This window comes from Choristoneura fumiferana, chromosome 16 (genome assembly GCF_025370935.1).
Source record: "Choristoneura fumiferana chromosome 16, NRCan_CFum_1, whole genome shotgun sequence".
Classification (NCBI taxonomy): domain Eukaryota; kingdom Metazoa; phylum Arthropoda; class Insecta; order Lepidoptera; family Tortricidae; genus Choristoneura; species Choristoneura fumiferana.
This window is the reverse complement of record NC_133487.1, coordinates 12,249,484-12,266,412: the sequence shown is the minus strand read 5'-3', so window position 1 is coordinate 12,266,412 and position 16,929 is coordinate 12,249,484. Positions and strand designations below refer to the sequence as shown.

Below are 16,929 nucleotides of genomic sequence, written 5' to 3'. Positions count from 1 at the left end.
GTCAGTTGTCTAAACTAAAACAAAGTCATAACTCAGTGCGGGTAGCACCAAGTTGCTATAACATTACCGTTGTCAAATCAGCCGTTAAATCTAAAGATTGAATAATTTTCGGCACCCAAAAAGCTCAATAAGAAATTATCACTTTTATCACCAGCTTATTCACACATTAATGCAATGTGTTAAATAAAAATGCCCCTAAAGCGGAAATAATGCCGCGATTTAAACTTAACCGCTATCAATTATTCAATTGTTTTTTTTTATCTGATCACCGATTAACCTCCTCACCGCCACAAAACAAACAAAATGACGTGCGCTACAGAAAAACCAGCGACAAATCAATTTGATTTTTAAATCCATTGCAGAAGGATTAATTTCGAGTTGAGGCGTGTGATGCATTCCATTGGCTGTCACGACTGGATGACTCTGGCGGTCAAGAGGTTAACAGTCGTCGCGCGTGAATTCGGAGGCTTTATTGATGACGTTTTCACCACTGCTTTCTCTCACATGGTACGACGAGGGTAGAAAGAGATGACGAATGCGATCGCGAACGTCAGTGCGTTAGACAATACGGCCACAGCTTTGGGCTCGGTAATGTTTTTGGTAACGAACACATAGATGGCGCCCTTTGGATATGCAACTTTACAGACTTACCAAGTTATCTGTGAATCAGACCCAGCAATACTACATTTTATGCGAACGACATTAAGGGGCTGTTTCACCACCCATTGATTAGTCTTAACTGACGGTTAAATGTTATGCCGTCTCTATTGGTTTTGTTCAAATAGACACAGACGGCATCACATTTAACCGTCAGTTAAGACTAATCAATGGATGGTGAAACAACCCCTAAAACTTTTTCGATTCACAGTTGGTTAGTCTGTAGTAATACTCCTTCTGACATGTATTGTTTATCCAGTAGTGAACTGTTCCCCGCTGCGCGCGTGCGCAGAGCCGGGCTCACCGGCGGCGGCGCCGGAGCCGGCCGCGCGTCCGCCGCGCATGGCCGGGCTGCAGCACCCCGCCGTGCCCGCCAGGGACTTCCCGAGGCACGTCGCCGCGCTCCACGCCGACGGCGACATCGGCTTCAGGTACTGGTGCTAACAATGTGGCGCCATCGCCAGTTTGAACTGGAGATTAATTTTAAATTGTACTAACGACCAGTGTCCGGAATTTTCGTGGCACTTTTGACCTGTCATATTGACTTCTCACTTATCGAGTTCCGATATGCAATATCGATACACAATATGTTAAAAAAGATTAACCCTTTCCCAGGCGTAGTGCATATAGCGACCACATCAATGTACACAAATGTTAGGCCTTGCTAAAATGTAAATACGAGTATGGTATGTACAAAATCAATTGAAGTCATTAAAAATATGATTCGTTATTAATTTAATCCGCTATAGGTAAAGAATACAAAAGTAGAGGTCAACAATCGTTAAAGTTTTATCCTTAAGAGCGATCTCTTCCAGTTAACTTTTGAGCAGTTGAAAATGTGAAATAGAAATACGTAATATACATTATGCAATTAAAACAATGAATAGTTAACAATTTCTAATGTAATAATTCAATTTCAAAGATAAAATATAAATAAATAATAATATTCAAAGTCTGTTGTAGTGCTAATAAGTGTTCCTATAAAAGATATTACTATTATTATTTTACGATAATTATATTATCATAATCGATATCATTTAGGTAGAGTCGATAAGTGAGAGGTCACTATGATAGATCAAAAAAGCCACGATACCTAATTCCGGATTCTGCTAACGAGTTATGAAAGATATCCACCTACGAATACGCACCATGGGTGCCAGGAGACCCAGGTTTGTTGGTCAGAGGTGTGTGAAATATTTTTGAAATTGGTCGTTCCGGATAGTTGCGTACGGAAATTCGTAAACCTCTCAGAATATCACCACCTTTCTGTACATGTACCACTTCTCTCTCACTATAATATTTTTCACCTATGATGAGTTCGGCTTCTTTATAACCGACTAATCAGCCAGTCGGCTAGTCAGCAAAAGTCGCAATCGGCACATCTCTACCTTTGACGAATTACACAGTGAACTTGTTTTGATCAACAGCAAAGAATACGAGATAGTTGTGGCGAAGTCTGCTGCCCTGGGGCACACCAGCCACCACAGCCACCGACCGGAGAACCGGCTGAAGAACCGCTATCTCAATATTACTGCTTGTAAGTATCATACATATTATCGTGTAGCCGGATAAGGCCATTAGGCGAATGGTTTTTAAAACATTCCACCATCGTAAAGCTGCGTTCCCACCAGAGATGTGCGAGGACTGTGTTTGTCATGAATCAATAGAAACGCTTCATTTACCTCGCCTCGAACAGCACCGCCACAGTGTAACAAGTGTTCCCTACAGTAGGCCAACGCCTTTGAAGTTGAGCGATACCGCAGCCTGTATAGGTATTTACGCAGGAAGGGTTGTCACAATTTAAAGTTTGGAAGGTAGATGTCTTTTACGACTCTGTACATATTGTATGCGAAATTGATATAAAACAAAATAATCAGGGGTGGCATACTTACTAAGGTAAGAAGTATCAAAAATATATATTTGAAATAAAAACTTTTTTTCTACAAAATAGTATACTTTCATAGATTAGTAACGACAAATACTTTCGGTTCTAGACTTAACGGAAGAGTCCGCAGCAAGCTTGATTCTCCATACAAATCGTAGTTACGTCCTTATTTTAAAATAACAAGTAGCATCATCATGATTTTTTGTAAATACAATGAGATAAGGCATATCTAGGCCTGAAATTAGTTTATGACTCTTGAAATGGTATTACAAAGAAAATAGAACGAGTACAAGTTTTGCATTTTAAGAGCCAAAAACCCTGTGCAGTTCGGTTAAATACTACGGCCAAAATATAGTTCAGATTGAAGTCAAAACCTATTTCCGGCATCGACTAAACTATGTAGTTTCATAAGAAAAAGCATTTTTCCGAAATGATTTTGTGGTTTTCAAATGAGAACGAAACTACGAAAATCAGTAAAAAAACTATACATTTTTTATGCGAATCTGCAGCGAATCACTCTAGCGCGGGGGAACGGTACGGGGGAGGGCGGTACGCGCCGCCCTTTGTCCTTGGTTTACGCTGGCCCTGCGTGTGCGTGCGTCGCTCGTTAGTAGTGACTCGTCAGCTGTGCGCGAGAGTTACGTAATATTATTTTGGTGAATTCTCTTCGTATCATAAACGCGATCTAACTACTTACGACTTGGACTGATAACGGATTTGATATTTCTTGGTGATACTGGTGGTGTGTGTGCACATACTGTTCGACGACCTTGGCTTTCTTATATGGACTTTGCATTTTTATGTTACAAAAATGGATAAACAGGGTAAGTACCTACCTAGATGCATTTTAGTCAATATTACCAAGTACTTATAAAAAATGGGTCCATATATCGGCTCGCATACTGACAAACGATGATTTGGACAAAAAATAATTATGGTTTTACTAGAAAAGAGAAAAGAGTACCTATGCGAACTATGGCGCTCCCATAAAAAATAATTATTAATGTTCTTGTTTCCAGAAGAAAAGATCATCGAAGACAAGATTATGGTTATCGGCTCGTAGGAAAAAAAAGGACCGGCTCGTCATAAAAAAGAAAACATTAATCCTAATAGGTAAGTTATAACTAGGACAGTAGCGTAAGATTTTTCTTCCTTGTCCTCTATTACAAGCTTTTATTTAGTTTCACCTGTCCGATATTTGTCTGTAATCAAATCTTGCATTCGACCAACTTCTAGCAGTCGGATTGACTTGAAATTTTGCATAATTATGTAAATTGCGTGACAATACAATAATCTGGTAGCTGACATCCTGGTAGTCCGGCCAGAATCGTCTCCGAAGGACGGAACTCTTCAACTGTTACAATGTTATCGACTTGTTTTTGGTATAGGTACAAAATAAATGTAGTTTGGGTAACAATGCTAGTAAAGTCGACAAAAAGTACAGTCAGCAAAAAAGCTTGTATTAAAAATGAATTTTCGTACTCGTACCTTTATTTATTATTTTTGTACGACGTAGGTACACCACACAAACTTGTTATTTCACTTATACAGGTCATAGCACTGTAATAGCACATTGTGTATTAGGGCGGTAAGTAAGGTATTACGAACGAAGTATTACCTCTGGTAGTCTCTGTTATTACTTTGACTAATGGCGACTGACGTCATTTCACCATGTATGTATTTTTCACATGTGCAGTACGCTTGGCACCGGAGAGCATGCCAGTGAGCAGTCTGATAGTGATAACAATACCGATCCTCCACCTCAACCTCTAAATTTAAGCAGGTTAGTGTTTTTATTATTATTTTTACTAGTTTACAATCTTTTATTTAACTTGCAATGTATGTACCTATGTACTCGTATGTATGTATGTGAGGCTCAAATCCTGCGAGTTGAATTTGACTCAGTTTCAGTGGTCGAATTGACTTGAAATTTGGTATACTTATGTGAATTGCGTGACAATACAATAATCTGGTAGCTGACATCCTGGTAGTCCGGCCAGGATCGTCTCCGCAGGACGGAATTCTTCAACGGTTAATGGCATCGACTTGAAATTTCGTATGATGTAGTTTAATAGGTAACAATGCTAGTAAAGTCGACAAAAAGTACAGTCAGCAAAAAAAAAAGCTTGAACAGATTTTTTTTTTTACCAAAAACTTATTTCACAGCTACTTACGTTTTTCACTTGTAGTTTTATTTTCGCTCTTGACTGCAACTGCACTGAGACTAGTACCTACTCGTACCTATATTGACACGGCTATTAAAGATGATTTCAGTTTATTATCTTGATCGATGTACACCGCACTTCTGTTATTTCACTTATACAGGTCATAGCACTATAATATCCCATTGTTCATTAAGGGCGATAAGTAAGGTATTACGAACGAAGTATTACCTCTGGTAGTCTCTGTTATTACTTTGACTAATGGCGACTGACGTCATTTCACTATGTATGTATTTTTTACATGTGCAGTACGCTTGGCACCGGAGAGCATGCCAGTGAGCAGTCTGATAGTGATAACAATACCGATCCTCCGCCTCAATTTCAAAATTTTAGCAGGTTGGTGTTTTTATTATTATTTTTACAAGCTTTTACCTTGCAATAGTTGCAATGTATGTACCTATGAATGTATGTGCAGGTAAAATCTTGCGAGTTGAATTTGACCCACTTCTTCCACATTTGGTACGGAAAAGTAGTTTGGATGAAAATGCAAGTACAGTCAGCAAAAAGCTTGTATTAAAAATGTAGTCGCGCGCACAATATGGCACCGAAAATCGAAACGTATTTTTTGCATAGCGTCACCGGCGTTAGAAGTTTTCTGTAGTAGTGTACGCCTCATAATGCAGTATCAAATATTTTTATTTCACCGTATACTCTGATTTAACCTTGCATGGTATAAATATAACGTAACTTTTTTTTCCTTTCAGAAATTTGAGTCCGAGTACTCCGTCCTCGACACCATCATTACAAATTGAACTTGATCATGATAGCAATGAGGAAGTCGTACGTAAAATGACAGGTCGACGAATTTTCAATGTTCAATATTTATTTGAACAAATGAAGGCTGTGGATCATAGTCCATTTAATTGCAGCTTTAAAGATATGGATTTTGTGAAGGAGTCGAGAATCGGATTCCAGTCAACTTTTCTTTTCAAATGCAAAATGTGTGGCAAAAAAGAAGCATTTAATAATGAAAAACTAGAGTCTAAAATTAATAAAAATGTTGTTCAAGCAGTCGTATGTTCGGGTAGTGGCTTTTCCCAATTAGATGAGCTTTGCGCTCATTTAGATATGCCATGTATAGCGGAGAAAACATTTGGGAAAGAGAATTTGTTGCTTGGGGATGTTTTAAAAGATATCTCTTTGAAGAGCATGTTTGAGGCAGGACTCGAAGAAAAACAAATGGCAATTGAAAAAGGAAACGTAGACGCTGATGGCGTTCCCTACATCACAGTAGTAGCGGACGCATCGTGGGGAAAAAGATCATATCGTACCAGCAATTATAATTCATTATCCGGGGTAGCGTGCATTATTGGGTATGAAACTAAAAAGGTTCTCTTTTTAGGAATACGGAATTCTTATTGCTCTGTATGCGCTGTTGCAAGTAATAAAAAGATTGAGGTCAAGAAACATAAATGTTTTAAAAACTGGTCTGGTAGCTCCACAGCAATGGAAGCCGACGTGTAGTAGAAGGTTTTAAATGCAGCATAAATATGCATGGCTTGAAATACACCAAACTTATTGGTGATGGCGATAGCAGTGTCATGAGTGCTTTAAACGAAGCATTGCCATATGGCCACTCCACTGCTATACACAAAATAGAATGCAGTAATCATTTATTACGAAATTATTGCACTAAATTGAGAAATTTGACAAAAAAAACTGAAAATAAACAAGGACCTGTCCCTATTATCATGAGGAAATGCCTAAATGATAACATATTGCGACTACGAAAGGCAATTAAAGGAGCAATAGACTTTTCTTCGAAAATGGAAGGGAAAACTTTTACTGAGAAAGTAAATGAATTAAAAAAAGACCTACGAAACGGGCCTTGCCACGTTTTTGGTGAGCATGCCAACTGCAAAACATATTTTTGTAATGGCCCGAAACCAGGCGAAGAAAACTTCATAGGCCAAATGAAAGATTGTGGCTTGTGGTATGACATATACACCGCTATAAGTCCTATTTTAAACAATGCCGAAAGTCTCCTTATGGGGCAAACAAACAATATTGTTGAGCAGTTTAATGCACTAATCGCAAAATTTATAGGAGGCAAACGAATAAATTACTCCCTTCGTGGATCTTATGAGTCCCGTTGCTACGCAGCTGCTACAAAAAGAAACACCGGGAGTCTTGTAGCAACCATGAGTAAAGTATTAACAAAAAATGAAGAACTGGGGACTTACACGCAGAAGTATGAGAAGAGGCAGGCAGAAAAGGCGAAAAGAAAATCAAGCCAAGACAAAAAATCAAAACGAAGAAAACGTATCGCAGGACCCGATGAACATTACGGTGATATCGAAAAAGAACCAGATATGGAAGTTGAGCACTACGAAAAAAGAAAACAAGCACTCTTAGCAGACTTTTCAAAAAGTAAAATAGAACTTGAAAATATCCAAAAAGATACCGTTGGGCAGGCAACGAACCCTGAATGGATCAAACAACGAAAAATACGCCTTACTGCGTCAGTGTTTGGTCAAATATGTAAGAGAAGAGCTGCCACGTCGTGTAAAAATATTATAAAAACACTCTTATATAGCAATTTTAAAGGTAGCGATGCTACTAGATACGGCAATGAGAATGAGCCCATCGCTTTAAAAGAGACTGAAGCTGCACTAGGAGTGCAAGTATCACCTTGTGGGTTATACATCCTCGAGGAACACCAGTATTTAGGCGCGAGTCCCGACGGAGTCATAGACGAAGAAACAATTGTGGAGATCAAATGCCCAGCTTCGGCGGCAAATATGACGCCAACAGAAGCTATTTTAAAGAAAAAAATTACTTTCTGTGTGTTGGACGAAAGTGATCCTCAGAAAATAAAACTGAAGCAAAATCACAACTACTTTTATCAAGTACAAGGTCAGTTAAATATTACAAAAAAAAGATACTGTATCTTCGTGGTGTGGACTCCAAAAGGCATATTATTCGAAAAAATCGAAAAGGATACAGGATTCTGGGAGAGCATATTAAATAAATTGAGAAAATTTTACATGGAATGCATACTACCTGAAATTATAGATCCGCGTCTACCTAGAAAGTTACCGATACGAGAGAGTTCTTAAAAATAAGCGAATTTTCATACTTGTATGTATTAAAAAATAAAACACAATATTGTATGACTTTTTTTATTTTATTCAATACACCCAATCTTCAATGTGTCCAATCAAGTTGATGTTGTAGTCTATAGATATTATACTTTTCACTTCTCATGCTCGTAAAGTTCGTTTTTATGCTGAGATTAAGCGACATAAAATGACTTTTTATGCTCTAGTGCATAAAATAAAATCTTTGTCTAAGACCAAGCTAATCAGGTGTCAACCAGCCACAAACAGAAAGTTTTTAACTTTTTTATTTATTTATATAAAACTAAAAATTAACCAAATCAATCAAAATAAATCAATAAAATAAAAAAATAGAATTATGTATATAGTAATTCATGAAAAATAAAAGAAACATAGTAAGTGAACCATTGTTTCCACTGTTGCTATTTCCTCGAATTAATCGAAGTAAAAAGCAGTGTAAAACTCGAGCATTAAACCCATTTTTCCCTCGACGTGTCTATCCACCCTCGCCGTACCGGAACGAACGTCTTAAAATCGTAAACGTCGTAAAATGGCTCGTTTTATGCTCTTGTTGTACAATCGACTATTTCACTTCTCATGCTCGTAAAGTGCGTGTTCATGCTGCATCTAGGCAACATACAATAACTTTTTATGCTCTAGTGCATAAAGTAGAATCTTCGTCTAAGGTCAAGGCAATCAAGGTGTGAAACCACAAACAAAAGAGTTTCTACATATTTTTTATTTTTTTACACCTAAAAATCAATCAAATCGATGAAAATAAATCAATAAAACTAATATAGTAAAGCATGAAAAATAAAAGGTACAAAATAAGTGAACATTTATTTTTACTATTGCTATTTCATTTCTTCGCAAGCGAAGTGAAAAGCAGAGTGTAAAACTCTAGCATTGAGCCCATTTTCCCCTCGACGTTTCTATCCACCCTCGCCGTGGCTCGGGTGGCTATATGAACGTCTCGGGTAAAATTGCTCGTTTTATGCTTTTGTTGTACAATATACTATTTCATCACACTTGCTCGTAAACAGTGTCGTAAGCTGCAGGCTAACTTGGTTGCAGTCCTTAATAAAACCTAAGGGCCTTTTTTTGGCGTTATGAGTTGTTGCGCGTACTAATACTGCTGCGCGCGCAGGTTCTGCACGACTAGCAGGAGGACCTCGTGCACGCATGTCAGGCACATGCTGCGGGAGGCGGAGGGCGGCTGGTAGCTGGCGCTGCCAAGAACTGCACCAGCGGTATCGGCAATTTTTGTAACAATAATATTTTTCTTTTACACATATACAATTTTACTCGCAAATGTGATGAAAACATTGTAAGTCGCACGGGCGGTACTATAATTATGAACATCGACCTAGTCCTCAGTCTTTGACTTTGAGCTTCTAATACTCTCGTTCGTAATTTCTTATTAACCGCCCTTAAGACATAATGTACTATTACGCCACACCTGGCCATAATGTGAGTTTTACCGCCCGCTATGCGTATGGTAAAACCCACTTTCTGGCAAGGTGAAGACGTAAAATTGTGTACTCACCGTAGTAAAAAAGTTTTACAGCGTAATGTGTAGTGTAATGTACATTTACGTTTTTGGAACGCCAAATAATATCCTAGCCGGTAGCTGCCCTCCCGCGCTGTATATATTATAATCTTGGTCTGGAGATGTTCTACTGTTATATTCTACTTAGATACTGCAATAATTTCACCATTGTATGAAGATATTTTACTGCAATATTGTTACTGTGACATGTCTCTAGCTCCGCCTTCCCGCTAGCGCGCTCTTGCTTTCTTTCTAGCGCCCTGTCTTACTCTAGGTGAAACAACAACATTTTAAAGCGTTAGCGCGTGATCTCAACGCGGAGTTGAGCGCTACTTGCTGCGGACTCTTAAAGTCCTGTTATTGAATTTAATTATATAAAAATAAACAAAAAAAAATATGTAAATAGATGAAATCTTAGTTCCTTATTTATGCGAGATAAAGATTTGCACGCACTCGCAGTACATGTCGTATGCACTATAATACATTTTATTATAAATTTAAATGTAAAAAAAAACGCGATAGCCCTAGAAAACTTGTCCCAAGCTATGTATGCAGCTGGGGCTCTTCACACCCGCGTCTCACCCCTCACGCCCCGCATGATTGCTCTGTCTAGACGTCTCCGTCGGATTACTGTAGGGAAACTTGTTATACTGTGGCACCGCTCTGGTGGAAACAGCTCAGTGGAGCGAGGCGAGGTAAAAACACATTCCTCGCAACACATCCTCGCACATCTCTGGTGGAAACGCTGCCTTAGGGTCAAAGACACTTGGTCCTTGCTTTTTATTACAAGCTTTTATTTAGCTTGCCCTGTTTGTTTATTTATTTATTTGGGTCAAATCTTGGAAGCTAAATTTGAGCCACATCCTGTGGTCCGATTGACTTGAAATTCGGCATACTTATGTAAATCTGGCGACACTACAATCTGGCAGTGACATCTTGGCAGTCCAGCCAGGACGGAACTCCTCAAGGGTTGATGGCATCAACTTGAAATTTGGTACGGAAATGTAATTTGGATGACAATGCAAGTACAGTAAACAAAAAGGATATTCAGCAGAAGAAGCTAGTATTAAAAATGGAAATTTTAGCAGAATTTTTACGTTTACTTGTTTTTATTTAGAATGTTACTGTTTTGTTGTCAGACGACCACTCGCGCGTGTGCGTGTCGCTGGGCGGTCGCTGCGGCGCGGCGGGCTGCGGGCGCGGGCGCGGGCGCGGGCGGCGGCGGCGCCTGCGGCTACGTCAACGCCAACTTCATCGACGGGATGCTGCCCGAGTTGGACGCGCGCGCGCGACGCCGTCTACACGCCAGGACACACAGGTGGGGCGAATATATATGTATATCGGCGGCCGATCGTAAAATCCGCCAGATCACGAAATTCCTAGGCATATCGTAAAATGGCGCCATTTCATGAATTGGCTAAGAGACATCCGCCATATCGTTCAAACTCACCGTTTAACGATTTGCCTAGTGACATTTAGGCAGATCATTGAAATTCTAGGCATATCATGAAACGCCGCCATATCGGCTCTGGCATTTCGCCAGCCGCTGCCGCGTACATTTGCGCTAGTTTCTTATAAACATCTAATCAGTCCTCAGTTAGTTTTATCAGAAAATATTTGACAAAGATCTTTTATTTTGTCATTTAACAAAAATTATGAAGATAGCCGGCCAAAGTTTCACGTGACGTCACGGGTGCGAGACTTTAACGTGACGTCAGGCCGTGCGAGACTAACGTGTCGTCACGGGTGCGCGACTTTAACGTGACGTCACGCCGTGTGAGTCTTTAGCGTGACGTCACGGGTTTGAGACTTTAACGTGACGTCACGGGTGCGAGACTTTAACGTGACGTCACGCCGTGTGAGTCTTTAGCGTGACGTCGCGCCGTGCGAGACTAGCGTGACGTCACGGGTTCGAGACTTTAACGTGACGTCACGGGTGCGAGACTTTAACGTGACGTCACGCCGTGCGAGTCTTTAGCGTGACGTCACGGACCCGACTGCCAAACTTTGACTCGCTTCATTTTTGTAATTTTTTGGCTGACAAAAGAAAAAAACGGGACCAATATTTTCTGATAATCTTACTTAAATAGAATAATATTTTTTCCCTGGAAACTACCTACCCAATTTCCACGACGCGCTGCTGACTTATAAGAATCATTCATGAGTTATATTCATGAGTAACTGATTGTTCCCCTCAGGCAACCATCCATAAAGCCCGCGAAGCCGCCTCCGATAGTAGCGGAGGGCATCGAGAGCGCGTTCCTCAACATCGAGTTCTCCGGCATCGTGGAAAGCGAGGCCAGCGACAGCGACAGCGACCGCAGCGACGACGACCCCGAGCTCGACGACGTTTACGTCGACGTCGGTGAGTAGCGGTCGTCACTAAACTTGTTTTTTTTTTTTTTGCAGATTGTGGCTTGGTAACGAGACCTTTAAGCCAAGTCTTTATTTTAGAAGTCTTTGTTTTTGATCACTTGAATTCACTATATTTTTCCAATTGTATTTTTGATATATTTGTAGAGAGGAACGAAGCAATTTGTGTTTTTCAATAGGTCAGTAAGGCGGCGGGAGGATTTTTCAGCTCGATTTATTTCGCTGGCAAGTATCAATCTGTCCAGTGCATGGCTATGACATTTGAATATAATATGGTCTAGGTCTCCAACGGCGTTACTCGCCGCCCTATCTGCCATAAGTCATCTAGGGTTGGGGTAGTCGCGTGCAGCATTGAGAGCGCGTTACCACGACGTTGAGTTTTCCGGCATCGTCGGGAGTAGATTAACGACCGCAGCGACGACGATCCCGAGCTCGACGACTACGTCGACGTCGGTGAGTAGCGGTCGTCACTAAACTTGTGTCAGCTAAAGTAATGCGTTCTCGCCAACATACTGTCATATCAGTTTGGCGAGTGGATTTAGATAGTAGGTAAGCAATTGTATGTGCTACCTGTGAAGGTGCCGTAAGTCACAGATGTGCTAGGGATGGACGTGTCGTAGTTTATTGATGCATGCGGGTAATTTGTTATCAATTTGTTTTTTTGATTCGATAATCCAAATTCATTGACCTTTGGCTGATGCTGGCCATACGTGCTAGCTAACCACGCAGGTTTAACAGCGAAGTACACAATTTTTTTTTCACTTCTAGCTTTAAACCCATTTTCCACTCGACGTATCTATCCTCCTCGCCGTACCGGCTCGAGTGGCTATATAAAAGTCTCGGATAAAATGGCACGTTTTATGCTCTTGTTGTTCAATCACTGGCACTCGAGGTATCCCATTTTAGGCCTCTACTTTGGCAACGCATCTGCAATACCCCTGGTGTTGCAGATGTTTATGGCGGTGGTTGATTCTCTTACCATCAGGAACCCCACTTGCTCATTTGCCATCCAGTCGATAAAAAAAAAAAAAACTATTTATTTTAGATGGAGTCCCGACCCGCGTGAAGCTGGAGTGGCTGGTGTGGCGGCGGCGCTACATTGCGACGCAGGGCCCCACGCCGCACACGCTCGACGCGTTCTGGCGCATGATCTGGCAACACAAAGTGCACACCGTCGTCATGATAACTAACCTCGTCGAGCGGGGCCGGGTGAGTCGATTAGTGACGGACAGTGTTTGCAAAAGGGCTTATACCCCCGAGGGATGTTAAGTTGGTCCAAGTGTCAAAACGTCCAAGGATACTCAGGTGTCAAAATGTCTATTGTTCAAAACATCCAAATGCTGAAACCCCCGATTGCCTATGAAAAGTCCAGTGAACAGTGAACCTTTAGTTGTCAAAATGGCCAATTATCGAATCGTCTAGTAGTCAAAGTGTAGTGAACAACACCCTCATTAGCCAAGGCGTCGTGGAGATTTTAACATTTTTACTAATGTTTAGTGTCCGTAATGGCATCTGGACAGCAATCATTGGAAATTTTAAAATTCGGACTAATTAACAAGTGGTTTTTATGGCAACTACACATTATGACCAGAAGGAAAAAATATTATTAATAATAATATTTTTTTATTCAGATAATCAAGCCCCATTATATGTTAGTATTGCTTATAATATGTTACATGTAGTATTTGGGCCAAGTTGACCAGTGGTTTTTATGGATTGTGGACACTAGGACACCCCAGGACCAACATATCCAGTTTCCCAAGAAATCTAATTCTATAGAAAGATAATTTTTCTGAGCGAGTATGTATTTTAAGATTCAATTTAGTTGATGTATTGATTTGAGGTACATTTTACAAAGTAGGAACGATATTCCCTTAGGCCGTTTGTTGATGGTGCTATGCTAATACGGTGTTGTTTGGTGTACAGCGCAAGTGCGACATGTACTGGCCGGCGGCGGGCGCGGCAGCTCCGCGGAGTTCGGCGGCGTGCACGTGACGCTGCTGCACGAGGACGTGCGCGCCGCCTACACCGTGCGGCACATGCGCGTGCGCAACCAGAACCACAAACCGGTGAGCATACACGGTGACGGGCATCCAAATGGGGCGCCATGGAGAGCTCGGAAACTATGACATAGCGGAATCTGTTCTTAGAACAATGGCGTCGATTATGGATTTGAAACGTCATAGATATTGGGAATGAATCATGAATGTCATTGCTGAAACGGTAATGAAGAAAAAACGCCGCAAAAACGCTGAATTTATTTACCCAGCGCTGCCATGCAGTTACTCGAGTCACGGTACCTAGGTCCCCTTTTATTTGTGTTATCAGATAAGCTTCTATCGGAAATGTCATTTTATTGAAGTTTTTGTCCAGGAGAGCTCGCCGCCCAGTCCCTTGTCAGAGGAGGATGCAGCCGGGCGCATGGTGGTGCAGTACCATTACACGGTGGCCGGACCACGGCACGCCGCGGCACCCGCTGGCCGTGCTGCCGTTCGTGCAGGCCGCCGCCGCAGACCCCGGCACCGTGCTGGTGCACTGCAGGTATACCACACAGGAGGACGCATCATGCCAACCTATACGGGGTACATCGTCTATTACTACCCACCTTTCAATAACTGGCCACTTTGTACTAAAATGATTCTGTTTACCTATAAACAGAATTCATTTTAGTATAAGCTGGCCAGTTTTTGAAAGGTGGCCAGTAATTTGTGATTTGCCCTACGTCTCACTGCTGGGCACAGAGCTCTCGGATTGTACTCGGGCCGCAGTTCCCGCGCGGGCTCAGTACCGACCGACGGCTTGTGCAAGTTTCACCATGTTTCCTTCAGCATAAAGTTCATGGTAAATTTCTAATATAATTTCGCACATGAATTTGGAATAACTCATGAGTTGGCTTGAATTTGAACCCACCAGATTTGAATCTTCTGCTTAGGCCATTGGTCAAACAACTAGGCCACCGTTTCTCATGTATACGAATACGATAGCGTATTTAATAATTCTATGACGTGACTTTTGTAAAAAAAACGCTGTATTCTATTATTCAAAAAATATCACATTAATTTCAAATAACTGCAAAATGCATACTAAAATATTAGAAACTAAAATTGGACCTACGAAATTGATACCGCGTTCTAGCTGTTTACATCAAAAATATCACACAAATATACTGATCATTTTTGTTTCCTCGCAGCGCCGGCGTCGGCCGCACAGGCACTTACATAGTCCTCGACGCGCAGCTCAACCAGCTCAAACTGACCGGAACCCTGTCACCCCTAGGGTTCCTTTGCCGCGCACGCACACAGCGAAACCACCTCGTACAAACAGAGGAGCAATATGTGTTCGTGCACGACGCACTATTAGAACACGTGAGGTCCGGCAACACAGAAGTACCATTTACAGAAGCGCGAGAATATCTAGTCAAATTACTCCAGCCAATCAGCGAGGACGAACTAGCTGTCTTAGACTTAAACCCACCTAAACATAAAAGCGTCAATGATTTAACTAATGGCATAGAAAATGGCGACACGGCGAGCTTGAAATCAAGCAAAGACGAAACCGATAAAGATGTCGTCGAAAATGGTAGTCAGCTTTCAATCAAGACTGACGATTTGAACAGCGAACAGAGCAAGTCGGTTAAGGAGGATGAAGATGTTAAGGAGGTGATGACGAATGGTGATGACAGCGAAGGCGTTTATGATCTGGGACCGCGGTCGACGGATACGTATAGTAAGAAAATGCAGGCGTATAATAATATGACCGAACAGGAGAAGGAAGAGCTAAGGAGGTAAGTGTTTTGAATGTTTTTCTTTTCTTGCATTTATAGTGTTTTCACAGTATTACCAGTAAGTGATCTACACTTTCACTTGCATAAAAGTAAATAAATAAATAAATAAAAATATTTAGTTTCAGTAACACAAACAGTTTAACAATATGCAGGAGTAAGAACTAAAAAGTCACAGACGTCTCTGGGCAGAATGTGTTAATTATTTGTCACCGAAAACATCCTTGTTACGCAGGGCTAACCGAGCGGAAAACTACGCGTTGCTAGAACGCATGCGCTCGCTGGCCAACCGGAACCAGTCATACCAGGGCCGCCGCCGGTCAATCTGCTCGAGAAACAGTTCTTGGTAAGTAGCTGGAACGGTAGGAAGACATCGGTAAGACAGTCTCTTAGACACGGTTCTCTGCCTTTCCCAACTCAGGTTTCCAAAATCTTTCATTTGCTAACTCAGATTTTTCTGTAAAACCATTTTTTATGCAACTTTTATAAATCAATCCTAACCTAACCCTACTGGGTTTTATAAAAAGCACTAGAAAATAACACTGAGAAAATTAATTAGGTCGGAGAAAATTTGGAGTGCGAAATAAACAGTTGGGAAATGATTTGACAACAATAATTCTGCGAAAAGGTAGAACCCGGTCAACCTTACTTGTTTTCCAACAGCTAATCATGCGATCGTGCGTGGAGCCGAGTGTGTGCGCTCGCGCGCCGCACAACATAGAGAAGAATCGTCCGGCGCCGCGCTGCCCTCCGACACGGCCCGCGTCATGCTCGTGCCCAAGCCAGGCGTCGAAGGTAGTTTTTGGTTTTCGATTGGTGAGCTAATATGGGAATAATGTTATGGAGGGGGTGTCCCACATGATATTAACTAACTCTGCGAACAGACTGCCATTTGGATGCCAATGTTAGTACAAGCAACAAAAAGTACAGTCTATAAAAAAGACAAATTGCAGGCAGTGAATACGTGAACGCGTCGTGGGTATGCGGACGACGGCGCCTGCGCGAGTACGCCGTGACGCAGCACCCGCCGGCCGGCGCCGCGCCCGAGCTGTGGCGGCTGCTGTGGGACCACACCGCGCAGCTGGTGCTGACGCTGGGCCCCCCCCCGCGCCGGTAACTACTATACGTGACGCAGCACCCCGCCGGCCGGCGCCGCGCCCGAGCTGTGGCGGCTGCTGTGGGACCACACCGCGCAGCTGGTGCTGACGCTGGCCGCCCCCCCCGCGCCGGGTAACTATACGTGACGCAGCACCGGCCGGGCCGGCGCCCGCGCCCGAGCTGTGGCGGCTGCTGTGGGACCACACCGCGCGCTGGTGCTGACGCTGGCCGCCCCCCCCGCGCCGGTAACTATACGTGACGCAGCACCCGCCGGCGGCGCCGCGCCCGAGCTGTGGCGGCTGCTG

General features: G+C 42.2%; 1 protein-coding gene and 1 long non-coding RNA gene across 2 annotated transcripts in view; both read left to right on the top strand.

The window, feature by feature from the left end:
- LOC141436583 (putative receptor-type tyrosine-protein phosphatase mosPTP-1) overlaps positions 1-16,643 on the top strand; it is a 50,180-nt gene extending 33,537 nt beyond the window's left edge. The window contains 16 exon segments of the mRNA XM_074099581.1: positions 917-1,088; positions 2,085-2,194; positions 10,512-10,576; positions 10,578-10,690; positions 11,571-11,737; positions 12,791-12,954; positions 13,672-13,693; positions 13,696-13,814; positions 14,119-14,189; positions 14,191-14,286; positions 14,936-15,529; positions 15,762-15,829; positions 15,832-15,872; positions 16,190-16,259; positions 16,262-16,321; positions 16,480-16,643. Of these exon segments, the coding sequence (XP_073955682.1) occupies positions 917-1,088; positions 2,085-2,194; positions 10,512-10,576; positions 10,578-10,690; positions 11,571-11,737; positions 12,791-12,954; positions 13,672-13,693; positions 13,696-13,814; positions 14,119-14,189; positions 14,191-14,286; positions 14,936-15,529; positions 15,762-15,829; positions 15,832-15,872; positions 16,190-16,259; positions 16,262-16,321; positions 16,480-16,643 (2,096 nt within the window).
- Positions 3,599-5,552, top strand: LOC141436347 (uncharacterized). The gene is made up of 4 exons (XR_012452299.1): positions 3,599-3,655; positions 4,239-4,325; positions 5,014-5,100; positions 5,469-5,552. It is a non-coding gene; the product is annotated as an uncharacterized lncRNA (long non-coding RNA).
- Positions 16,644-16,929: the final 286 nt, after the last annotated feature.